A 26,289-nucleotide genomic window follows, 5' to 3' on the forward strand; every position below is an offset into this window, starting at 1 on the left:
GTCTTTTTTTTTTTTTCAAGTTAGAAGGCAAAAGAATTGGGAGCATTTTTATATGATAAAAGATTTATGTAGGGCTAGCTGGAATCAAGCAAAATGAAATTCAGCTGGAAGGGCTGGTAAAAGGCTGAGAGAACTTGTGACTGCCAGAGAAGTCAGTGTTCCTTAAATAAAGAGGGTTCAGCTAACAGGCAGCAACTCTGACTTTGCATTCATATTGAAGCAGGCTCTCCAGCCACTCTGTGCAGGCAGATCAATAAAATCAGAGGTGACTTAATGCCAAGAACCTCAGAATTCAAAGGATTTCTCTTGTCCTTCTTTAAATTTAGTCTACATTGAAGTGTAATGCTAGCCTCAGGAACAGGTGAGAAAATGTATAGAATTTGGTTTATGATTGTATATTAAGCAGTGTCCTTGGAAAATATTCCCTTTGCTTTCTCAGTTATCACATCTGTAAAATGGAGCTAATCTGCTGGAAGGAAAATGATTCCAGTATTTATCAAAACACTGTGAATGAAGATTTATTATAAGTGCTTCCAAAAGCTTAAACAGCAAATGTCTAATGAAAAGTGAATTCATGTCCCATTTATGTATTTGAAAATGTAGTTGACTGCCTTATCAGAGATTGAGTAGTTTGACTGCTTTTGCATGATGAGTATGCAGTGAAATGTGGTAGATTTTATCTTATTAAAAGCTATATAAATAGCATATTTGACTCACATACAGTCTCTCCTTTGGTTGTTCATCTTTATGTTGACCATGGATCTACTTTCTAGTACATCACATTAGTGTGCAGTATCCCACACTGGTCATATTCTTTTTTTTTTTTTTCTTTTAACGTTTATTCATTTTTGAGAGACAGAGGCAGAGCATGAGCGGGGAAGGGGCAGAGAGGGAGGGAGATACAGAATCCGAAGCAGGCTCCAGGCTCTGAGCTGTCAGCACAGAGCTCGACGTGGGGCTCGAACTCATGAACCGCGAGATCATGACCTGAGCCGAAGTTGGACGCTCAACCAACTGAGCCACCCAGGTGCACCTCACACTGGTCATATTCTTAAATTGAGCAAATATTCCTTATGTAAGGGTAACACAATATATAAATGATCATTATGGACATGGTTAAGTGTTTACCTGGTGATAGAGTTTATCCTTCTTTCCCTGCTCATCTCATGTACAGCCCTACAGATTCTTATTCTGTCAAAGAGGATAAGCTGCATCTAAACTTACCTCTTGTATGATTGAGTTGAGGCCCTTCTGTTAAAAACTGGAGGTGCTGGGAGTTTTTGTTCTTACCCCATACTGTGTAGATGGTTCATGGTTCCTATAACAAAGCAGCAGGGGCTCCCTATGAGAGCTTGAGAATTGCTGATGAAAAAGGGCTGGCTTTTGGTTGGTGATGTTCTTTTCATTTCAGGCCCTTTTCTACTAAAAACTTGGCCCTCATTCTGTGAAGACTCCCTAAGGGATTAGAGTGTAGCTGCAGAAGCAGTGGCACCATTTTATTAGTTTAAGAAATTGGTTAACAGTTTAGAGAGATTATACTGGTTTCTAAATTCCAGAAACCTGAATAGATGGAACCTGAGATTGCTTCAGTTGTAGGATTCTTCTCTTTGAATTGAGGTTCATGGTAGGAGACTGTGCAGGTAGCTCCTTTCTTTAGATTCCTTGATGTCTTGAAAGACATTCCTATATTCTCATTAGCGTTTACTGTTAGTTTTCTGCTTAGCTACAACTCCCTCTGTTCTAGAACCCGTGCATACTTTTTACTGGTTGAGGATGGCTACGTGCATGGTAACTAAGGATCTCTTGTAAATTGAAACCCTTTCCCCTGAATGAGAGGCTCAAAGGACCCAAACAGCAAAGGTGCAGGATTTTGCACTCAGAGGTTACTCTTGCTGCCTTATGAATTAGCTCTGTGATACAGGTTTGATGCAAAGAGCATTGCTACTCACAAATCACATGAGGTATACAGTTTGTGTGCAGTGATATGTCACAGCATTTTATTTATATGGCCAGCTCAGTCTATTCTGCTCCTTTCACTGCCATGGAAAGTGCATCATTTTCCTCCCTCTCTCCTCCTTCCCACATATCATCAGCACCACCCACAATGTTCTGTCCATTAAGTCCTGTGTGTGCCAGAAAACCCCAACAATGATTAAATGCTGATAAAAGAATGTTAGAAGGTTAAGATATCAACCAATCAATGCCCTTACAGTACTCCTAAATTGTGGGTGGTAAGTATAACTTTGCCCTTTTAACATTGAAAATAAGGATTTTTTATTTTATAACTTTTTTCAGTTGAGGAAATAACTGACATCAAATTAAGGGGGGGGGGGAGTGGGGGGAGAAAAAAGCATTGGTGGCAAAGACCCAAGAGAATGCAGGAAACTTGCCTTGCAGTTTCCATTCTTACCCTAATCTTTTTTTCATCGTTTTGACAAGTACTTGGTCAGGAAATTCTAGGGCTAGCCAAATTTAGGTGTGGTTTTATTTATGAGAGGCCTAGAGTTTTGAACTTGGAGTACTCTTAAAAAGTCATTATTACCCTAAAATCATTAAAAAGTATAAATTACTTAATTTTAACAAAGTATATCACTCTAGTTACAGAATCATTTATCATTACATTTCTGCATGATTTTCAGTTTTTTAAGCTCCCATAGTACCGAATACCCTCCTTTCCAACACCCCCACCACTCCTCGCCACCTCCCTGGTCTGTGGGAGGAAGACATAGTTAAAAGGGCTTACAAAAGATAGCTGGGAACCTAGATTCCTGGCTACTTTTCTTTGGAGGAGAGTTTATAAGTTCATCTCATATCCTAGGAAAGCAGTTAAGGTGGGAGGGGCTGTGGAATCAACTTCTTTGGACTTCCTTAGTAAATTTTCAGTAAAATAGGAATAAGAAAGAAGATTCTATAAGACTTGTCAAGAGTGACATTTCATGTTGAAGCTTAAGATAATATGCCATGTCCATAGAGCTTAAATTAATTTTCATGAGGTTGTGTTTTATCACCACTCTGCATTATTTTTTTGTAGTAGACTTATTTTTAAAAATCCATGGTAATCCATTTCAACCCTTTCCAGCAACAGTTGCTCTGGTGAGGTAGGTCAAGAGGTATGCCTCTTTCGAGGCACCCTGGTGTGTGAAGGGTAATGAGCACTTAATTATGTCTGCTGAATGCCAGAGCTGCCAGGCTGGAGCTCTTCATGTCCGGTCTGTATCTGCTCTGACAATTCTTTTATGATGGCTTTCACTAACCTATCAGTAACTAACTGTGGTTGTTTAATTACAGAGGGAACATCCCCACGCTAAACAGGTACCGTATGTTTAGTTTCTTTTCCAATTAAAAGCACATTTTTTGTAACTTAGAATAGTGAAATCAGGGAAATAAATTAACACTACATTTGACAAGTTATGTTGTCTTCTGCTAGGGAGTTCTGAGTTCCCCTTTGGACATACTAAATTATTCTTTCTGTTTGGAAAACATGTCTGCAGCTTTTCTTCAGCTGTTCAAAAAGCAACACTTGGAAAGCCTCAGTATGGAGAAGCCCCCCATCTAGCTGTATATGATAGGGGAGTTGTCTGCCTGCTGTTCAGCTTTGCTGTAAACGTCTTTTGCTACATTCTCTGTCTACTTTGGGGCTTTCAGAGGAGAAACCCTTAGGTTACTCTTCCCCTGGCAAATTGTTCTTAATTTTTTAATTTTTAGTTTCTTGAGTTTGCTTCTCCTTTTAGCAGAATGCAAATGCAGAAATAGCTGATCTCATGTTTTATCAGTTTGTTAGCTACTTTTCTAAAGTGTTACAATGATATGAAAACCAAATTTTATTTCAGACTTACAAGATTAACATTTGAAAAGTGTATTTAAGTCTTTGATGTATATAACCCTGTGAAGAAGTTTCCGGGCCAATATATAACACATGTGATATTTTGGTAATTTTGGTTCCACCTGCTTCTGAGCCAAGCAAGGCAACACAACGCAAGTTTGAGAGGATAGCAGTTCTGATTGGAATTGGATCTACAGAACGCCAAAGCGGAAAGCAATAAGTTGGTGGCAAGTTCTTCGTAGATGATCAGTTCTGTACATTGAAATATTCATAGACTTATGTTTGTTTTGTTCCTCTCCCTTTAAATATTAAGTAATCAAAACTGATTATAGCTTTCAGAATCCAGTTTGGATGGGGAGAGAAAAGGGAGTGCATTGGTTTGGTCTTTGTGTCTGCCCTTTGAGAGTGGACTTGGTTCATTCCTGCCTGCCAGAAAAGCTATGTCCTGGCCCCTGAGCATAGTAGTGGGGGAAACTGAACAGTGGATTTCCCCTGGGGTTCAGTAGAGTGAAAAAGATACTTAACCCCACGTTTGCCACAAACACAGCCTGTTAGCTTATTCAGCGGCAGTTCCCTTTAAGTGTTATCTGGAACCCTTTTATCTTTCCTGTCTAATGCCAGGCAGGTAGAAAAAGATATAATGCCTCACAAACTTGCTTCTTTATAAATATGTTTGGTGATCCTAGAAAAGAGGATGATAGCATTTCTAAGTTCATACAACTCTGAATCCCAGTTTCTAGTGAGCACCATGTGTAAGACTTGCTTGATGCGTGTTTCATGTGTTTGTTTCATTCATGGTATCAATGGTTTCCTCTCCCACTCTGCCTTTCTACTCTCTGGTACTGTCAAAAGATGAAGTGCCTTTTTCACAGTCCTCATTTGCCAAGGAATAAAAACTTGGAGTGTCAGTCTCTGTAGTCTGTGTGACCAGCACTCCGTCCCCTGAAAAATTCCATTGCCTTTATAATGACAGTTTGAATAGAGTACAGTATGTATGCAGATCTGTAGTCTGCATTGCTGCCTCTCTTCCCCCTGCAACACTGCAGGTGGTGCACTTCAAGGAGACTTTTGAGCAGCTCCCCAAAGTTTAGGTGCCCCTGCCTTGTTCTGAACTTGCTTCTGATCAGTATGCCGGTAACATGGCAGGCAAGTCCTAAAAGCATCGGTTACTTTGTCTTTCCTAACAGGCCGTCCAGATTGATTGGGCATTTGGAAATACTTCCCAGTATTTCTTTTAAGTACATACTGCTGAGGTGCATCAAGGAATATACAGACTCCTTATGTTTTTAGCTTGAACAAACAGTTCTCTTGGAGCATCTCCATTTAACACCTGTTTGTCATGCTTACGCATACTTTGAGACCCATGCTCTGCCCTTTTGCATCTTACTAGGATTTCTTAAGGGCTTTTGGTGAGGATATGTTTACTTTGGAATAGGAGTGTTTAAATATAAAAGAGGAAATTTTGCAATTTCGAGTTGAAAAATGTCTCTTTTTCAAAAAGGGAGGCTGTCCCCGTCAGCCCAGTAAAGGAAGAAGTAAATACCTCAGTAAAGTTCCTTTTATAAACTGTGACTTGTTTCTATATGATAAATGCTTTCTGTGATGATTTACTAAACCATTCCAAATGACTTAGTTGTTGTTGTACATGCATATATCTATCTGTGAATACTTAAGGCATTTTTCTCTAGGAATTACAGTAGATTAAGTGTTGCCTACTTACAGCCCACTTGGCTTGCTTCCTTCCTTTTAAAAAAGGGAATGTTTTAGGGAAGGGGAAGATGCAGGATGGTTTTGAACCCCTGTGTGCTATTCATTCATTAGTCATGCCATGGCGTCCTTGTATTAAAACTGCTACATAGTTCTTCACTATCCTTAGATTTTTATTTGGAGAAATTTGGGGGTGCTAAAAATAGCTTGTGTGGGGTAAAATTGAAATGAAAGGGTTAATGTGAATCCATCAAGACAAGCCTATCCACAGTGGGTAAAAAACCAAATCTGCTCTGCAACCTGACCCTACCTCAGAGTATTCTCTTGCTCCTTTTCTCTATTGTTACTCTCCCAATCCTACTCCTAACTTCCTTGTCTAATGCACTTGATTGAATTACTGTTTAGAATGTCCTTCTCCTCCAACCTCAACCACTATGGCATGACTCACGTAGCTAGTGTCAGCGATGTGCTGTTGGACAACTCATTCACTCCACCGTGTCAGCGGATGGGCGGAATGGTCTCTTTTCGGACTTTCGAAGATTTTGTCAGGTAAGACACTGTGGAACTGTGTCTGTTCAAGGGGAACTATAGCCATCTCTGTTTTGGGGTCTCTAATTTCTGCCAAGTGAATAAAGGCCCCCAGAATAGCCATGAGCCAGCTAAAGAGATATAGCCCTTGCTGTATATGTCCTTGGAGAGGTATATGTTCTTCCATTTCTACCTCTTATTCAGACTCCACAAGCCTCTACTTGTTATATGAGCCTGGTCAGAAAAAAAGAAACAAACAAAAACCATCTTTTCCTTAGGAGCTAACAGAAGAAGCTGTCTGCTCTGTGATGAGTGAAATGTCAGGAGAAATTAAACACAACACCAGAGTGAGCCCCACCAGAGACGATACATCTTTTGATTAAATGCATTCAGCATCTATCTCTTGATGTATACTGATGCATTACCCTAGGGGGAGGGGTAATTACATTGGTCTATCACTGCTCCAGTCCCAGGCTCTTTCTGTTACTTTAAGACTGATGATGACAGCAGTGCTCATAGCTTACATATGAAAAAAACAAAAAAGCTGTAGATCATTCTTTTTTTTTAAAGAAAAAATATATATGGTTTATTAAAGGTTAAACAATCCATCCTCCTAATTTCTGCCACTTGGTGAAATTTTGCATGTCACCTCTAGCCACTGGTGATTCTATTCAGTTGACTATTGAGCACAGAGCAGAATAGATTCTTCTTGTGGACTGGGCTGGCAATGGCAGCGTTAGTTTCCTGCCACTTAGGTTTTCTGCCAGTTGGGTTTTCATGGTGGGTATTTCTCTGGTATTTTTCAGGATCTTTGATGAAGTGATGGGCTGCTTCTGTGACTCCCCACCCCAAAGCCCCACGTTCCCTGAGGCAGGTCACACATCTCTGTATGATGAAGACAAGGTATAGTGTTCCCTTTGAGAGACTGCTTTGTTACTTCAGACACAGGACTTGTAGTATATGCTATCTTTCTGGCTTTGGAAGAATCCATCTTTTTACCCTACTTTATATTATTTAATTTTATATGCCTCATCAAAGTATTTTTGGGAACAAATGGAATATAAATTCTAATCTAAAAAAAACCAAACTGTATTTATCTTGGAATCCATACTGTGAATAGCAATTGGACTCAGCCATATCCATTGCAGCTGCCTCTGAGTCTCTGAATGTTGTTTTCAAGACTCGAGCTGTGGTTGCTTTAATTCTTAGTGGTGGCTTATATATTTGTAGAATGGTGCTATCATAGTATTCAGGGAATGGCAGACTAGATAGCAGGGGAGAAAAATAGGCATTTTGTTTAGAACTTTGTCCTTTTATTAAATTCCTTCTTTTCATTTCACAGTAAACAGATAATTCTGCTTTTTCCTGATGAGGTGATTTTCCCATGGTTTGATACTTCCACTGTTTGATAAATTGTTAGGAAATATGTGAGAATATGTTCAGATGGCTTCTTCTACTCGTTTTTCTTCACATTCTGTGAAGAAATGTGACAAATGGTTTCATTCCCATTTTATTCATGAAAAAGTTGACACAGTGGTCTTCAAGTTCATGTCAAGTCAGGATTTGAGTCCCCCTCTGGGTAATGCCTTTGCTGCCTTATCTTTGAAAAGTTAGGTGTTTTACTTTATTTGATCTCTGTTGTGGATGCTGATCAATGGTTTCTTTTCCTTTTTTTTTTTTTTTAATTTTAATGTTTATTTTTATTTTTGAGACAGAGAAAGAATATGAATGGGGGAGGGTCAGAGAGAGGGAGACACAGAATCTGAAGCAGGCTCCAGGCTGTGAGCTGTCAGCACAGAGCCCGACGCGGGGCTCGAACTCACGGACTGTGAGATCATGACCTGAGCCGAAGTCGGATGCCCAACCGACTGAGCCACTCAGGCGCCCCTGATCAATGGTTTCAATTTGCTTATTCATACTAGTGGGGAAACCAGAATGTCCTGTGAGGCGTATCTCTTTTTCAGGTATTCTACCAAGTACTGTAACTTCTCTCTGCCTCTATATTAACCAGCCTGCTAATTTCTTTGTGTTGTGTTCTTGAGTTACAGGTCCCCAGGGATGAACCAATTCACATTCTGAATGTGGCTATCAAGACTGACTGTGATATTGAGGATGACAGACTGGCAGCTATGTTCAGAGAGTTTACCCAACAAAATGTAAGTCCTAGGTTGGGTGGAAATTGATGGTGGCCGCTTTCCTGCTGATGTATCCTACTGATAATCTTACCACTGATAATGGCTATGTCTTTTACATAGTTCTGCCTGTAGGGGTGAAATTCCAAAGTGACTTAATAGTATGTAATGAATATCTTATGTCAAGAAATATAGACCTCAAATATTCAAAATGTTTTTAAGGAAAGTAAGTTGTGTTCTTAAATCTTTCCCAGAGCTCTGTCTTGAACTTCCATTCGCCTGCTGAATATTTTCCTTTGGTGACTTAACTCCATAAATCTAGGCCTAGATTCCCCTGAGTTTCCTTCTATATCCTTCCCTTCTGTCCCTTGAAAGTATCAGTTATACTTCCATTCTCCTTTCAATTCAGTGTCTCTTGGATATATTGTGTTGACATCCAACTTCATAGTTTAAACCTAAATTTCCATCATTTTCCTTCACCTCTTATGACCCCCTGCCAACCACCCCCAAGAAACAAAACAAACCCAAGTAACCAAACCCTTTACCCCTAGTCATTTGGAAATCATTGACTTCTTCCTTTCCTTGCCATTCCATTAATCTACTCCTCTACCCACAATCCTTACTTGTTTATTTCCATCAGGTCTGACATCAGGATCTCTGAGGTTTTTCTTTACAGTGTCTCTTACCCTTTCTTTCTTCTTAGTTTTAAAATTCTCAATGCCACCATTCTAGTGTAAACTCTTACCTCACATCTGAGGCATGGCAACAGGTTTACTTGTGATCCATTTGTGTTCCCCTTGTTCTCCCCCCAGCTTCGGTTCTGCTCACTTCCACAAAGTTAAATGTCCAAAATGCCCCCTTACCAAGGTATTCTCCCACTTAGCGTTGGTTCTCTTACCCTCAAGATACATCTGTAGCTTGATATTTAACATCATCCTATTAACGAAGGCTCACAGTCTAGCCTTTGCTGCTCCTAAGTCTTTGTCTCATTTACCTTTGTTTACTTCATCTCTTCTGTGGTCCTCATCTGAAAGGTTTTCTACTCACACTAACTTCCTTCCAGTCTTTCTCTCTCCCCTTCCTTTCTTCCTTCTTCCCTCCCTCCCTTCTTCTGCTTGTTTTAAGAGCTGTCTCAAATTTCACTGCTTTCATGAGGCCTTCTCTGAGTAGCCCTCACTAAAATGTATTTTTCTTCCTTGCATTTCTAATTGGTCATCATATATTTATTAGCAGTAATGATACCTTTTTTTTTTATAAAGAGCTTCTATGTAAACTTTTTTATTTGCACCTTATCACAGTCTCATGGGGCTGGATTAGTCAGGAATTATTCTGTTATACACATGGGGAAAAGTTCAAGTTCAGAGTAGATTAAGGTCCCTTGATCACCCACTGGTAGATGATATAGCAAAAACCTGAATTTAAGGCTTGTGATGCCAGCTCTAAGGGTCACAGATCTAGGTGCTTTAGTAAATAATACATTCTTAGCCCTGAAGATGCTTATAGTCTTATTGGAGGGAATGGTTAGACATGCTCAAATAATAATCTGCAGTTACATTTCATTGTGACATGTGATAGATGCCAAAGCACCTCTCTTCAGCTGCCCTTAATGACAACTACTCATGTGTTTCCTTTGAATGGAAAGCACCTAACTTATACTGCTTGTTATAATGAGAGCTCAGTAGATGTTTTTTAAAATTTAATTTAGCAATATAAGCAGTTAGTGCCATAGGCATTCACATCATGTAATGCTGATGGTAGATACTCAGGAAAAGATGGTAACTTTGTGTTTCAGATGAGTCTTTAATCCATTACACTCTCAAAGCACACAAATTGACTGTAAGATTATAGTGGCCAAGATGAGGAAAAGGTACTTTCAGAGAAGTGAAGGTACGGGACATGCCTGGGAGTTTTTCTTTAGAAGAGAAATTTACCTTTCTTCTTGACCTGGACTAGTGACCTCATAAAATTAACCTGAGACCAGTGACCAAGGTAACCTTAGCTGTAAGAGACCTACTGTTATGTGTGGCTGCTGACTCTGCTGCTTGATGAAATAACATATGACCGTTTCTTCCCAGGTGTTGAGGCACTAATTGCCGATATTTGATTGTTTTGACCTCAACTTTAGGCTTTTTGTTACCCTCAAATCCAAGTCTTATATATCATCACACATTGGTTTAAAGAAACAGTTTCTTTATTTTTACTGCATATATTTGTAACATTAACTGGCAATAGGAAATTGCCTTTTTCCTTTACTGAACTTGTAAACTGAGGCACAGAGAAATCCAGCATCTTTGTCTAATGCTTTTCGAAAGGCTAAGGGTACACTGTGCTGACATTCTAAGCCTAGAGAAGCTATTAACTGCATTAGGTACTGTGCTTATCCAGGAATACTTGACATTTTCACTTCCTTGTTTTGGGGGGGAAAAAAAAACATAGAAAGGGAAGGAGAAGCAATTAAAAAAACCTGAAATGATAACTAGTTTTGTTTTTCACTTCATGATCATGCTCCTAGCAGTTTAGAAAAAGTTTTTTTTTTTTTTTAAGCACACATTAAACTATCAAATAGGTTGATCCAAATTGTCCAAATAATCTTCTAGTCCCAGCATGTCTTTTTTTCTCTCATAGAAATTAGGATCATATATTTGTAAATGACTTGTGGAGGAGATTGAAGCAGTCAGTGTAAATGGAGTTTCTCCAGGTGCTGACGCCTAATCGCTGGGTAATAGCTGTGGACTTGCTGTGAGACCGGCATTATTACAATGTAATCAGAATCCTGTTGCTCTCCTGTTATTGTCAGCCACTTGTGGAATTTTAAAAGCAATAACAATTTTGATTTTAAATCATGGCATTATTAAAGTTATTTTCTTCCCTTGCCAGAACATAGCTATTGATGCTTGTCTTTGAAGGACTTGGCTGTAGTGGAATTCTTTGTTGGTGCTGGAAAAAAATGTTTCTGTTCCTAGGCATGCTTAAAGACTGATAACCACGGCAGCCCCCACTACACTGTGTTCTTCTAAAACAGTTTTTTCTTACTGTAGTATCAGTACTTGGTTATTTACATTAATGGGTATGATGCCAGTACAGATCCTTTTTAAATGTTAGTAAGCCAAAATTTTTTCATGTTTCGTCTGGGGATTTATTATTAGATAATTAATTTTTCCAGTTATCTTTTGTTTATGCTGTTAGTTAATTTTATTACTAAGCTGTGCCATAGTAGAAATGGAGAAGTAGGAGGAAAATGGCTCAGGAATGTGCCTATTCATAAGGGGAAGCTAATTTGGACTTAAAAAATACATAGTATCATGAAAGTTAAGAATTGGCTTATGAACATAGCTCTTGGTTCGAGTTACAGCAAGGAATGTGATCAAACTAAAGTCTGACTGTAGTTTGTGAAAATCTACATTTTTTTTTTCTATTTGTATTATTCATATATCCTCTCAGGGCATTCAACTAGTGGCATTGCTTTTCTCTTTGTTGTGATGTAGCCCCTTTTTGTTAGGGACCTTTAAAAGTATGTCCCTTACTTAATTCATTAACCTGTTTCTTTGTTTCTACTTTTGAGATAAATGAGCAGTACGCTATAGAGAAAGGCTTAGATCCAGAGGCCCAAGACTCCTATGAGAGTCTGTCTTGAAGCTGCTGGTGTCTGTTGCCTTCTAATATGCTGCTCGCCTATGCCAGGTGGAGATGTCAGTAGCCAGTAAATTTAAAAGCCTGTGAAACATTGCTTTTGCCAATTTTTAAAGAGCATTGAAAAAAAAATACCTTCATGTAAAATAGGGGGGAAATATTTTAGAAGAACTAGAAAGGTCAGGACTTGTTCTGCTGAATTCTAGGAATGCAGTATCTGATGATAGGTAGTATCTGTAAATAACAGTGTAGGACCTGAATTTTCTGTGGTATGGAAATTTCTTCTTTTCCCTCTGATTACATTTAGTTTCTGTATCAGTATGAATCTTCACGTTTGAATACAGGCCCATTAACGTGATTTTTGATAAGCAGAAATTATATTGAGGTCCACCTTGAGGTAAAATAGTCCTTAGAGAATTTAGGTGACTTCATGTGATCTTTTTCCACAGAGTTCTCCTTCAGTTTTGTCCAGATCAATATATGAAACCTATTCCATCAGAGCCAGGTTGAGATATGTTTATTTGCAAGTTTGAAGGTATTGAGGCAAGATGTAGATACACAAAAAAGGGTGCTTGCCCAGTCAGAGCTTTCTGAGGATTAAATGGGGTAAAACTTAGGATGAATGGAGATCTCATCTATCTTCTGTTTACGTGTTTTGTTTGTAGAAAGCTACCCTGGTTGAGCATGGGATACGGCGCCTTACTTTCCTGGTCGCACAAAAGGTACTGGCACGTGACCGATACCCCCCCAATATGTCTTAACGCTGCTTCTAGAACTTTAAAAAATAAAATATGGAATTATAATCATTTATTTCTTGTAGAATCTAATAAATTTTTTCCTATAAATTTAATCAAGAAAAAACATTAACTCATCACCTTTTACTTAATTCGTTTTTAATTTTATTATTAATTGCCAGCTTCTGTTTTTTCTTCTTTTCTGTCTTTCATTTGAAAGGATTTCAGAAAACAGGTCAACTGTGAGGTGGATCAGAGATTTCATGTAAGTAAAAGGAACCACAATGAAAGATTACTTACTGTTTTATCTATCTGCCACCAATTATTTAAATATAGAGTATGTGTGAGTTCTTTAGAAGAGCTGGACTGATGTTTGGTTCTTCTTTTAGAAAGTGTTAAAATGAATCTTCCAGTTCTTTTTTAGTGTTCCAGCTAAAGTTTGTTTGTTTGTTTTTTTTTAACCCTGTAATGAACTCTCAGTATAACTCTGAGAAATAGTTAAGAATGAACACAAGCATTTATCCAGATGACTAAGGAAGAAGTGGGAACTAACTACTAATCTCTTCTGTGCAGAGTGAACATAGGGACTTCAGTAATGAAGAACTGTTGATTGTACTTTGGGGTTTTGGCTTCTACCAAAGTTGGATTCAGGTTCTATTATTGAGAATTCTCAATTCTGAAAAACAATCATTTATTATTTAAAATGTCTTAACAGAACCTAAGTTGGTGTTTTTGTCTTATGTTAATTCTAGGAGCAGGAAATAAATAAAATTAAGCATTAAATTGCTTGTTCTCCCATTTAACTGAATTGTTAGTATTTATGAGAGTAAAAATTTTGTTGAAAAGAGAACTAAGTTAATAGCCTGGCATCCAAACAATGGTATATCCACAATCATACCCATTGTGGTAGTAAGGTCAAAAATCCAGTTTGCAATCAAGATGTTATTTTCTAAAATGACTGATTATTGTTAACATATTTCTTTAAAAATTGATCTTATTGTAGCTAAGTAAGATTCCAGAAGATATTAGGAAGTCTTAATTTTCCTGATAAGAACTTTATTTGGGGGGCACCTGGGTGGCCCAGTCAGTTAAGTGATCCACTCTTGGTTTTGGCTCAGTTTACGATCTCATGGTTTGTGGATTCAGGCTCCACACCTGGCAGCTTGGAGCCTGCTTGGGATTCTCTTTCTCTCCCTCTCTCTCTCTGCCCCTACCCCACTTGTGCTGTCTCTGTCTCTCTCAAATAAATAAACTTAAAAAAAAAAAAAAAAAGAGTTTCAGGGCACCTGGGTGGCTCAGTTGGTAAGTGTCCAGCCTCTGCTCAGGTGATGATCTCATGGTTCGTAGGTTCGAGTCCCATGTCAGCTCAGAGCCTGGAGCCTGCTTTAGATTCTGTGTCTACCTCTCTCTCTTTCCCTCCCCCACCCACACTCTGTCTCTCTCTTTCAAAAATAAATAAACCATTAAAAAAATTAAAGAATTTTGTTTTAACAATTAAGATAAGTTAGTTTTCAAGCACTGTTCATTTGTAATGAAGATAGCATTTGGGATTCTGGAAAGGACTTTCTAAATTCAAGGACCTATGTGTGACTGCTTTTATTGCCCTTTGTCTATTAGGTCTGTAGCACTTGACATTTTGTTTTCCTTCTCAGAGTTCACCTTGTTGGTCTAGTCTACAGAGAAACAAGACAGACTACCCTCAAGCTAAAGAGCTAAGATTTTCTGAAATGCTTTAGGAAATGTTGTAGACTGTATAACTCCCCTGTGTTATTGATGTCAGGAAATCAAGCAGAGTGCAGATATGTATCAATCAATAACTTTAGATAGGAAACTAGAGGCAGTGGAGAAGTATGAGGAGCTTAAAGAGAACCCTGGGGCTTTAGAGAGAAAAATCAAGAGCTTGAGAATAAAATTGATACTTGGGATAGAATATGGAAGCCCATGAATGAATAGTATGGCTGTTAAATGCTGATCTGAACTAAAGTAGACATGCCAGAGCCAAGACCTGGATTTGGGAAGAAAGAATACTGGACTAGATTCTTAAGTTTTAATGTGATCTTTCATTTCTCACTGACTTTGGAATAATATAATATTCTGGGGAATAATAGTAAACTTGTAAAATTATTTTCCTTTTCCCTAATAATTCAGATGGAGTCTTGATGTTTATAGCACAGTAACCGGTTTCCTATAGTAAGCATTCCACAATGGATTAAAACTCTCCGTTAAAATTTTTAAAAAGCCAAAGTGATTCATTTCCATGGGCATTCTTTCTCTTTTCCTTTTTTTTTTTGTAACGTTTTTATTTTTATTTATTTTGAGAGAGAACGTGAGCAGGAGAGGAATAGAGGGAGAGAGAATCTGAAGCAAGCCGCATACTGTCAGTGCAGAGCCTGACACAGGTCTTGAACTCACGAACCACGAGACCATGACCTGAGCTGAAGTCAGATGTTTAACCGACTAAGCCACTCAGGTGCCCCAATAGGCATTATTTCTTTTGTACTTTCTTACCTCTGAATCTTTGTCATGTCCGAGAATGTATCTACAGCTTTAAAACATTTTTTTTTTTTTGTTCTCCCTGCTATCCAGTAGGTTGAATAGGGACACGTATAGGCAAAATCTGCCAGGAAATGAGCCCAGTAGCTGGTCTTCCCCAGGAATCATTGTCCAGTTCCTATTTATAGTGGCATCAAGTGAGTAATCAGTTAAATTATCAAGTGATTTGTGATGAGTATAGGAAAGGTTGCTTTAGGACGTAGAGAACATTAAGGTTTGGTGTGGACTGGATTTTCTCTGAAGAATTGAATGACAGAGGAATTGGGGTGTTTTTATGTGAGACTCCTTAGAAGTGATTAGTGGTTATGCAGGGGGCAAGGGCAACTATTACTGAGCTCCATCCAGGATCTACAATAGCCAGGAAGCCTTGGCAGGAGTTGTACAAATCCAGGGCTCATTGTCATGGTGCTGCTCTTAGTTCCTCTGCTGGTGGTAGCTTGCCATTCGTGGAGGACGCTTAGCCTCTGTCATGTCATCTGATGTGTGCTTGCCCCATAGTTAGTGTAGTGTGAAAAAAAGGAAGCTTTCTGGGAGTGTTAGAGATGAATCCCTTGATCTCTCTGGCTTTTTGGTAATCCACTGTGATGTATGCAGCCTCCCCTGTTCTACACTGTGAATCCCTATATTATTGAAGAGAAAATGTGCACATGAGGGGGCAAGGAGAGGAGGAAGGTTACCAAGGCTGTTCAAGAACAGCATTGGCTAGTGTGGAATGAAGCAGCTGTGCCATTGTCACATGGTCCTCGTCTCTCATGCTGCTTCAGAACCAGAACAAGGCAAATGAGGGCCAGAGTAATGATTCCTAGAGAGTGTATATCTTGTTAGGTGCTTATTCAGATGCCAATGAAGACTGTAAGCATTTCCAAAACTTTGTTGTCTATCACTACAGTCTCCACAGAGCTGAGCACTGGAATGTCTGCTACTGCCTTAGTCTCTTAGAGAATCCCTTAGAGTATGGAGCCTGTTCCTCCCAGCAGGCAGTATCCACCAGCACTAAGGAGTCTTGATATTGAGGTTCTTTCCATGGCCATCTAATTAAATCAAGTGCCCATAACAGGGCTTGCCTAACTGCTTAACATTGATATTTAAACCAATTTTGAGAACAAACAAACCCATCCTTGTAAATACCTCCTTCCTATTTTAAAAAAATTGAAGCTTTAAAAGCAAAATAACAGGGTCTTTGAATTTCTGCAGCTGTATCAGCTGCAGTTCTCCAGCTTTATGTAGTATTTAAGTCTCTTAGTTTCACTCACATTTCAGATCTAGAATTCCAGAAAGTGTAGCAGAAGGTGCTGTCTGATTGGAGTGTAAGTATTAAGCTTTTTGAAGCTTTCCGTATTTTTTTTCAGCAAAGTTTTGTTAGGGATATGGAAGTGCGAATATTTAGGATTTCTTCTGATACTTTGCAACCCAAACAAAAGCATTAGGTCCAAACACTGTGATAAATCAGTTTTATCTAGGTTTCCTTTTGCATCTTGCTTGCACAACTTTAGGCAATTAAAAAAATTCTCCTATAAATGACCTAGGAGATAGTTGTAGTTTTACCAGTTTTATGAGTGATTCCCACTTATTTGGGTCTGAAGGAAGAACCAACTATCAAAAACAGTTATCATGGTGGGGTGCCTGGGTGTCTTAGTCGGTTAAGCATCCGACTCCTGTATTTGAGTCAGGTCATGATCTCACGGTCTTGTGAACTCGAGCCCTGCATCGGGCTCTGCACCGACAGTACTGCGGAGCCTGCTTGGGATTCTCTCTCTCTCCCTGTGTCTCTGCCCTTCCCTGACTCATGCTGTCTCTGTCTCTCTCAAAATAAATAAATAAACTTTAAAAAAATGTTTAAAAATAGTTATCATGGTTAGTAGTTCATTTCTTTAAAAAAATTGATATGCCAATTATATCTCAGTAAAGTTGGAAAAAATTGGTAGTTTTGTTTGCTAGTGGATCAACTATTAGTTTTTCAGAAGGTTTGGTTTGGGTTTTTGTTTTAATTACAGTCTATACAATTAGTTCTCAGCATGTTGAGGTAAAAGAGAATTGCACCAGCAAGTTTCCAATTTCTTCATCTCATTAGGTTTTTAACATGATTATTAGTATCATAATCATCTATGATGTTTTCTGTTGCAGGTTTTCACATTCTCTGATTTGCAGGGTGTCTTGATTGGCTAATTTAGGCAAATTATTTTGATTGTCTTGATGATGGTTGGCTGATTAGAACACAGCAGGGGTATAATTTCTTCCTGAGAAATGTTGCATTCTTTTGGTTTTTGGTACCAGAACACTAAGAGGGTTTTTCTTTGTGTACATTCAATTATTATATTTGCCCATAACACTAGTAGAATGCCTGGAAAGCAATTACATTAGTGATGGAATAAGCATGAATGCTGTTAGTAGAAAAATTGGAAGTCTCAGGATGAGGTGGGGTGAAGGAATTGACTGCAACTGTAGGAGCAGACTTCTGCTTTTCTTCTCTGTGTTTTTTGTTTCTGCGATTTTTTTGAGCACTGAAGGAAGTGACGGCTTGCTATAAAAGTCTTCAGAACTTGTCTGTCTTTCTAAGAATCACTCAATAATTCTGGTTTCTCATTGCACAGAACTTCTGGCCATTTCCTGACCTGAATGCTTCACGCTTAAAATTGAGGACCCCACTGTGGAGCTAAAAATTTGCTCAAAAGTTATTTAAAAAAAAGTTTATATTATCTCATAACACTGTTTCTTAGCTAAACTTAATGAAAGTGGTTTTTTCGATTTTGGTGAGTCTTTGCCCACCCCTGCCAAGAATTAGTTCTCTTTTGTTATTGGTTGTAAAGGTATTTCCATTCAAGATTGTTGGCTTTCCATGTCTTTTGGTTACCACAAATTTTCATAATGGACTGAATGGTAAAGACAGCTTATTTGTTACTATCGTGATGTTTTGGAAGGAATAATGATTTTGATTCTGCATATATACACACTTAAATAAGTGGTATACTAGGGGCGCCTGGGTAGCCCAGTCGGTTGAGCATCCAACTTCGGCTCAGGTCATGATCTCATGGTCTGTGAGTTCGAGCCCCACGTTGGGCTCTGTGCTGACAGCTCAGAGCCTGGAACCTACGTCAGGTTCTGTGTCTCCCTGTTTCTCTGCCCCTCCTTTGCTCATGCTCTATCTCTGTCTCTCAAAAATAAATTAACAAAAAAATAAAAATAAAAATAAATAAACAAATGTGCTTTTAAGTGGTATACTAAATAAATATATTTTAATTCATAGTTCTGGCAGAATAGAAAGGTATATGCTTAAAAGATCTTATTATCACTTACCTTGACTCTTTCAGAAAATTCCATGAAAGGACTTATTACCTTTCCTTTTGTGACCTGTGTTGCTTTTTTAGCTAATGCTCTGAAAGCCATACCTCTCAAGAATAAAATCAAAACTAGGCTATATAAAGCCATGAGCATGAAATCTACTGAAAACTCAGCTGAACATCTTCCTGCTTAATCTTGAAGTCATCCCCATGTCCTTCACTATCATTCGGGGGAATTATTTAGAACAAAACATCATCAGTAAAAGATCAGTGCTGTGTAAAACCCACTTTCAAAGAGCTTTTAAAGACCCAAGCCTGAACAAGGGATTTCCTGGGCTTGCTAAACAAGCTCCTAGAAACCTGTTAAATTCAGTTTTACAGTTAAAATGCCAAGGAAATGTAAAAAGATTTATTAACTGTGTAAGCTTAAGGTAAGAGTGAGGTATAATACCTGTGGAAAGTATTCAAGAAGTTCTCAGTAAATTCAAGAACCACAAGTTTTCAGCATGAGTTCTGCTTTGTTTTTTTTCCCTTAAGTCTTAATTTCTGTTTTTTATCTCAACAAAGAGAAGTCGAATAAATAGGGAACTTGGATTATAACAAGAATAGAAAGGTAGTACCCTATACTTGAGAGAGAGTGGTAGAAATGGAAGGGTGTGGGCTCTGGCATTAGACTCAAGTTCACATTCTTGTTTTGTGATCCTGGGCATGTCACTTGGCCCCAGCTTCCTCAGCTGTAAAACAGGGTCATCATAGATGCCTGAGAGGTTGTGGAGAGCTCTCGATGGGACAGCATGTGAGAGTACCTGCCACCTAGAAGGCTTTCCGTTCATGTTTCCTTCATGGTACCTAAAGCTCATTGAGGAATATTTAGGCAGCTAGTCCTGGTCTCTCTGCTTGTACCAATAAGTGTTTGATTATATTGCGCTCATAATGAAGGAGATACCTAATGAAACCTCCTATAGAGGCAAATAGTAATGACTTGATTCCAACACTGCCAGTAGAGCCTCCCATCCGAGAAACGGGTATTTGGTGTTAATAAGTTAAATTTCAGAAACTAATGGACTCTGCTAATTGAATTCATCTTTGTTAATTAATAAGGTTCTAGGAAATTGGCTGCTTTGTTGTGTAATGTCCTGCAAAAGAGCAGTAAGACCTAATGACTACAGGTTCACTAGTTCCGTCCCTCTCTTTCCTATACATGGGGTGGTAGTGACCAAAGTATCATCTTACACTTTTCTTTGTCTTGAAATGTTACTGTTTAAACACTTGGAATGATTGACTTAAGAGTGAATGTGGAAAAAACATGGATTGGGGAATACTGTGCTATCTGGCTAGTTTACATTTGAAGAGTTTCTTAAGGGGAAACTTGGGAAATCAGTCCAGTAACTACTATTGCAGTGCTGCAGCATAAGGGTATATTGGTTTTATTTGCCTGGTTGTGCCAAAAGCGACACCGGGGAAGACTTTTTTTTCCCACTTGGGAGATTAAAAAAAAAAAAACAACTAATTTTTTTTCCCTAGGAGAGGCTAGCTATTGAAGTTAGGATAATTGTGTGGTGATTTCAGACTTGGAAGTGGGGTCACAGTGGTGGTTACCCAAAGGATTGTTCCTATTCCCTGACCTAAGCTTAGATAAGGAGCATGTATTCTAGGAGCTGCCTTCTAGATGCTTGACTGCTTCTGTACTTACTACGTGTTTATCCCCAAAGAGCCATATCTATGAAAGACTGACATATTTTCCCCTTCTTTACCACAGAGAGAATTTCCTAAATTTTTCACGTTCCGAGCAAGGGATAAGGTAAGGACTGATTCCCTCCCACCCTTTTTTTTTTTTTTTTTTTTAAACCCAAGAGTGGCTTATCTTTGCCATGTGCTCTTCTTGCCATTCTCCTTTCTCTAACTGAATTTGCGCTTCCCTTTGCCTTGCATGTGTCTTAGAACCAAGGAAGGCTCCCTTTGGAAAGAGTTTGGTGTAGGAAATAGTCCAGTGTATTGAGCTACCCAAGGAAAGCGATAACTTTCACAATCATCACTATGTTTTAGGCCGGTCCTAATGATATATTAAAGGACTACTGCCCTTAGTAGTATTATATCTTTTTTAATCTATGGATATTAAATATTCCAAAGCCAAATATCTTTATTTTTAAAAATTACATGATGTTTATTTCTTGAGTATTTACTGTGTCCTTTGTACTGTGCCAGAAATAATAAGAGTATAAAACTGGGCCCTGCCTGTAAGCATTTTAGTTGGGTAAACCCAAAACATCAGTATGTGAAGTAGATATTAATGTGAAGCAGTCTGTGGTTAATTGTCAGAAATGAACTGTATAGACAGTAATGCAGTAGGAGTTCTGAGGGAATTGGTATTTTTTGTTTGCTTGTTTTTAATGGAAATCATCACTATTTGTAAAAGCATAAATGATGAAAGCTTGGAAAGTAAATAGGTATTTTAGTCCCTAATCTTACGTAAGCTATAGCATTATTCTTGTATGTAGCTCATTTTTGTTGCTTATTAGCGCATCATCGTTTATGTTTCTATTTTCAAGCATCTCTTTTATGTATATGTTCATAATGTAATTTTGTTAACTGCCTCTTGTGAGCTCTTTTGTTCTCCAATTTTGTGCTCAGTTTGAGGAGGATCGTATCTATCGTCACCTGGAGCCTGCCCTAGCTTTCCAGTTAGAACTGAACCGGATGAGAAATTTTGACCTTACTGCCATTCCATGTGCTAATCATAAGATGCACTTGTATCTTGGGGCAGCCAAGGTGGAAGTGGGCACTGAAGTGACAGACTATAGGTTCTTTGTTCGTGCAATCATCAGACATTCTGATCTGGTCACCAAGGTAAGTACCATACTTGGATGGGAAGTTATTCCTGAGGGAAGGGACAGAGAAACAGGCATCGTTCAAAATCAGGTTTTCATTTTTTGTTTTGTTTTTTAATTTATTATTTTTTTTATCTTAAGTAGGCTCCACACCCAACATGGGGATTGAACTCACAACCCTGAGGTGAAGGGTTGCATGCCCTACTGACTGAGCCAGCCAGGTGCCCCTGGGTTTTTATTTTTTGAATCAAGGCTCTTACTCTCATTCATCCCACTCTCCAGTAGCCATTAGAAGTCTGAGAGTCCTTTCTCTCACAGAAATAAATATTCCATATGATAAAGGGCTTTAAAAAATTTTATTCTTGGTAATGGAAGCATGAAAGCACTCCTTTGAGAAAAGGAAAAGCATCTTAACAGAAAAATCACAGGGATAGTTAGGTGATGATAGAAGATAAAGAGAAAAGTTAGAGATGGCCCCATTGTAAGCCCACCTAGAGGTAGAGTAGTTTCTGTGTATAGCAAGGTACTTCCTGGTGTCATAATTACTGCATCCTGTACCTATACCCTTTCTTCAACTTTTACTTTCTAAACAGATTTCCTTTCTAAACTCCTCTGTTTGGCATGTGTGAAATGTGATCCTATTGGAGGTATAGCTCTGGGGATGCCCTGCATTTCCACCTATTAGAAGGAAATGTTTGCCTAAGAGGCAGGAGGAAGGGCTGGCAGGAACTCTTTGATAGTTGCCTGCCTCTGCTGCCTATGGTCATTGGGCTGACTCTAGGGAGAAAGGTAGCACCTGTAGCAGGTGCCTTGTGATTCATGACATAGTACTACTTAAGTCATTATAATAGCCATTTCTTTATTGACTCTTTCATTTTTTAATTGTTATTTATTTGTTTATTTTAGAGAGCATGAGTTGGGGATGGGGGGGAGAGAGAGAGAGAGAGAGTGTGAATCCTAAGCAGGCTCCATGATCAGCGTGGAGCCCATTGGTGGCTTGATCCCACGACCCTGGGATCATGACTTGAGCCAAAATCAAGAATTGGATGCTCAACCGACTGAGCCATCCAGGTGCCCCTAACGATTCTTTTAAAACACACTGATGTTGATGGTGATTTTCATTTTGTATAGGAAGCTTCTTTTGAATATCTACAAAATGAAGGGGAGCGGCTGCTCCTGGAGGCCATGGATGAATTGGAAGTTGCTTTTAATAATACAAATGTTCGCACTGACTGCAACCACATCTTCCTCAACTTTGTGCCCACAGTCATTATGGACCCATCAAAGGTACATTTCTCTTTAGCTTCTCTCCCAGCACTACCAAGCACAAGTAGAGAGATTCATCCATATTTATTCTCACTTAAACCTGGAAACAAGTACACTTGGTTAGCTAGTTGAGCCCTTGATCTTTAAAGTTTACAGAATGCTTGTGAGACAGGGTTTCTGGGAGGGAGTCAAAAATTTGAAGCCATTGAAAGCAGACATCAAAACTGAAGGTGGTATAATGTTATCTTGCTGGTCATTTATAAGCGGTATGAAAACATAAAAGTTTCTTGCTGTTTTTCCATTGGTACCTGCTTTGGATACTTGTCATCATAATGGTCCTGTTTTTATATAATTCCCTAGGATTTCTCATCTGGAATAACTTTGCTATTTTTGGACATTTTGGCAAAATTACTGCTGTTTTGCACTAAATGTTACTTACCTGTGGCCTCAGGGAGGCAGTACAACTTCCTAAAGTGTCTAACTTATTTCCCTTCAGTATTTTTCCACAGGGAGACAATTTGGTTGTTATAGAATTTTCACATGTATTATATATGTTTTCTATCCTGAGGCTCTATTCTAAAATGCATTCCATATAGTTTAAGAAAGGAAAACAAGGTGATTCTATACTTGACCTTTTATCCCAGGTGTAATAAAGACAGACTGCTCTCTATTTGTATTCACTCTAACCTTTTTCTATCTTGGTATTGTGGAGTTTGGTTAGGAGAACCAGTATCTCCATTTCTCAAGATCAGTTGTAAGCATGGACTTTAGATTTTTGAACTTAATGTCTAAGACCTAAAAAATCACTTTCTGCTTTTTTTTCCTTCAAGACTCTAAACTACTGATAGGTTGACAAGGATAGGGCTACTCACTGAGTATTAAGTCTCATCATCTAGCTTAAGTGAAGGTTCTCTTAAGCATTCTGGGACTGCTGAGGCTGGAAGAGTGAAAACATGGCCAGGACACTATTTAACTGTATATATTTTTAGACTTGACCTAACCATTTCTCAGTTTTTTTAATATCTGCCTCTCTACTTCCACTCTAAATACCCATACGTCCTAGCTATGCCTTTCTAATCATAGATAAGATAACTGTCAGCTTCTTGAATGTAGAGATTGTTGACTTTTGTTCTCTCCAGAAAAGAATAGGTAGATACCCTTTGGTTAACAAGCAAGTGTGGGACTAGAGAAGTCAACTCCTTGAAATCCATTAACCTGAGATTCTGTGGTGCTAAAACAAACTGCAAAGGTGGCACATACTTCTAAAGAACCATAAGAGAAGAATGGTAGAAAATATTTTTGATATTTTCTAAGTTGAGAAAGCAATTTAGAAACACAATTCATTTAAGAGAATGGGTTAATTTTGAGTAGTATGTCCTGGCTGCCTTTAGCCATATTGGGAAAACAAAATTTCATTTGTCAGTAAGGGAAAATCCCATCTAAGGCCATTTGGTTAAAATAACTTGCCTAACCCTGAAAACTAGGAGCACTAAGATGCCTGGGTATAAGCCTTAGAGAAACTATGAAACATCTGCCCCATCTACTTAAATCCCAATTGGACTTGGCAATGACTGAGCTTCAGAGCTCTGTTTAGAGAGAACATTCTAACACCACCTACAAATTGCCTCTCTTTAATTTGTGCAATTTACCAAGAGGCATATATTATAAAGTTTAATAAAATTGTATAGAAAAAAGCTCATGGTGGTAATTGCTATGATGATTTAAGGTCCTATAAGTGCAATGAAACATAGTTACCATGCATATAAATGCTACTTAATAGCTATTTAACTAGAAATTTTATTCTTATTTGGGGGCTTTCTCTTAAATCCCATGGCTTGTAATTTTAGATATTGCAGATCTTTGATATAGAATATGAATATAATTGGGAAACGGGTAGGGAGTTGCACAGATTTGGGTGTTGTGAGCCAGAGAACCCCACTCAAATGCCAGCCTGGCGTGAAATTGTCCCCAACTTGTTTCTAAGCAAGAGTAGGGTTGGGGAGAAATTATCTTACTTTTTATAAGGAATACATGTAGTGCACATCTCCAGAAACCAGCACCTTTTTCCATTCCTTCTTTCCCAAAGATGGGAAGACCTGAAACAGGTTCTAGGTACAAGGTGTTTTAAGTTTTGTGCTTGGTGACGTGTCTGTGACAGATTGAGGAATCTGTGCGGAGCATGGTAATGCGCTATGGAAGTCGGCTGTGGAAATTACGTGTCCTCCAGGCAGAACTGAAAATCAACATTCGCCTGACACCAACTGGAAAAGCAATTCCCATCCGCCTCTTCCTGACAAATGAGTCCGGCTATTACTTGGACATCAGCTTGTACAAGGAAGTGACTGACTCCAGGACAGCACAGGTACAGTAGTCAAGGGCTCCTTAGACTTTTGATTTTGTCCTTAAAGATAAGCCACTTGGCCTTGTTATGGAAAACCCAAACTCACAAGTCCCATTGGTTCATGTAGCGGAGTTATCCTCTGTCAGCTTCAGTGCTCACATGAATTTGAAAAAACTTCATTTACCTTATAAGATGTGCCTGTGTTCTTAATCACGGATGTTATGAAACCCTCAATCTTTGTGACATACTAGTGAGCCCAAACAGATGCCAAGTGAACCTCAATCCAGAGGTAATTCTACAATTTAGCATTCTTTTATAAAGGGCTTTTGAGCTACCTGAACAATCTTGTCTTCTCTGGGCTGATCTGTCTTTCCTGTTTTCAGCCTTGATAGCCCACTCATTGGCAAGTAAAGAAAAGAAAATTGTTGAAATATATCACCAACTTTGATCGTAAGGAAAATTTCAGCATAATGTAATAGCTAGAGCAATGTCAAGCAGTGACTTTCTCATATTTACCCATTATGTTATTCCATTTACACACATTATTTTCCTTCAAAGAGTTCAGAGTATTATAGATCTATAGAAGAGCAAAGTAGCAAACTTTAACCCCTTTTTCAGGTAGAAAAATCAAGAATGTGAAAATGGAAGATGACTCTTTCAGTAGATTGATTATGTCATAACAGAATTCCTTTTAATCTGTGTTCCCACCTTCATTTCTAAATATTTGTGCCATTTGCTGTGACACTGGATTTGGGTTGGTTTGCCATTGCTCACATCTTCTTAAGAAATGAGATGTTATTTTAGCTTTTTGGCCAGAACTTGGAAAGTGAATTTCTTCTGTTTAAAGGATGACCTTGCTTCAGTACGTGTACACAAGGGTTTCAGTTTCTTCTATGCAGTTGGTGCCAGGAAGAGATTATATGTCTCTTGTTTTTATCTATGTCCTTTTAAATCCAGGAACAGAGGCAAGAAAAGACATTTTTGCCAGTATTTTGAAGATGAATTTTAAAAATCTGAGTTTGGATAGTTGTCAGAGTGACCTTTCATTTTGTGCTTTGATTCCCAGTTAGATGGCCAGAGAAATCTATCCAGTGAGAAGTGAACAGTTAAAACAGAGAGAGAGAGAGAGAGAGTGCGCACAAGAGTGCAAGGGGTGAGCAAGAGAAAGAATATTCAATAATTTTTGCTGCATTTGATGTTTTTCAAGACAGCCTTAAAGACATTTTCAGTCAGAGCTTTCCATGGGCAGGGATATTTTTAATTAACTTCTACAATGGCTTCAAGGCAGTCTATTCTTGTGAAAAATAAGATGGCCACTTGAGATTTTAATGTTTTTGATAAATATGTTTGTTCTTCATAACTATTTTATTTTTCCTTTCTTTTATTAGAAAGCTCTTAGATTTCCTTCATTCTGGCTAGTGGTGACACAGGGGCATGAAAGGCTCAGATGCCTTCAATCATGATTTAGT

General features: G+C 38.5%; 1 protein-coding gene across 19 annotated transcripts in view; it reads left to right on the forward strand.

Annotated features, from left to right (window-relative positions):
- The window catches only part of ACACA (acetyl-CoA carboxylase alpha), a 279,058-nt gene that overhangs the window by 149,167 nt on the left and 103,602 nt on the right, over positions 1-26,289 (forward strand). For 14 of the 19 annotated variants that reach the window (XM_015078426.3, XM_053212303.1, XM_027034321.2 and 11 more), the window contains 10 exons: positions 3,289-3,312; positions 5,936-6,079; positions 6,865-6,961; positions 8,101-8,214; positions 12,486-12,542; positions 12,775-12,819; positions 20,145-20,186; positions 21,017-21,232; positions 22,345-22,500; positions 24,638-24,841. In XM_015078426.3, coding sequence (XP_014933912.2) covers positions 3,289-3,312; positions 5,936-6,079; positions 6,865-6,961; positions 8,101-8,214; positions 12,486-12,542; positions 12,775-12,819; positions 20,145-20,186; positions 21,017-21,232; positions 22,345-22,500; positions 24,638-24,841 — 1,099 coding nt within the window. The remainder of the gene's footprint in view (positions 1-3,288; positions 3,313-5,935; positions 6,080-6,864; positions 6,962-8,100; positions 8,215-12,485; positions 12,543-12,774; positions 12,820-20,144; positions 20,187-21,016; positions 21,233-22,344; positions 22,501-24,637; positions 24,842-26,289) is intronic. The other 5 variants (XM_027034311.2, XM_015078428.3, XM_027034313.2 and 2 more) reach the window with 4 other exon arrangements.

This window comes from Acinonyx jubatus, chromosome E1 (assembly GCF_027475565.1).
Source record: "Acinonyx jubatus isolate Ajub_Pintada_27869175 chromosome E1, VMU_Ajub_asm_v1.0, whole genome shotgun sequence".
Lineage (NCBI taxonomy): Eukaryota > Metazoa > Chordata > Mammalia > Carnivora > Felidae > Acinonyx > Acinonyx jubatus.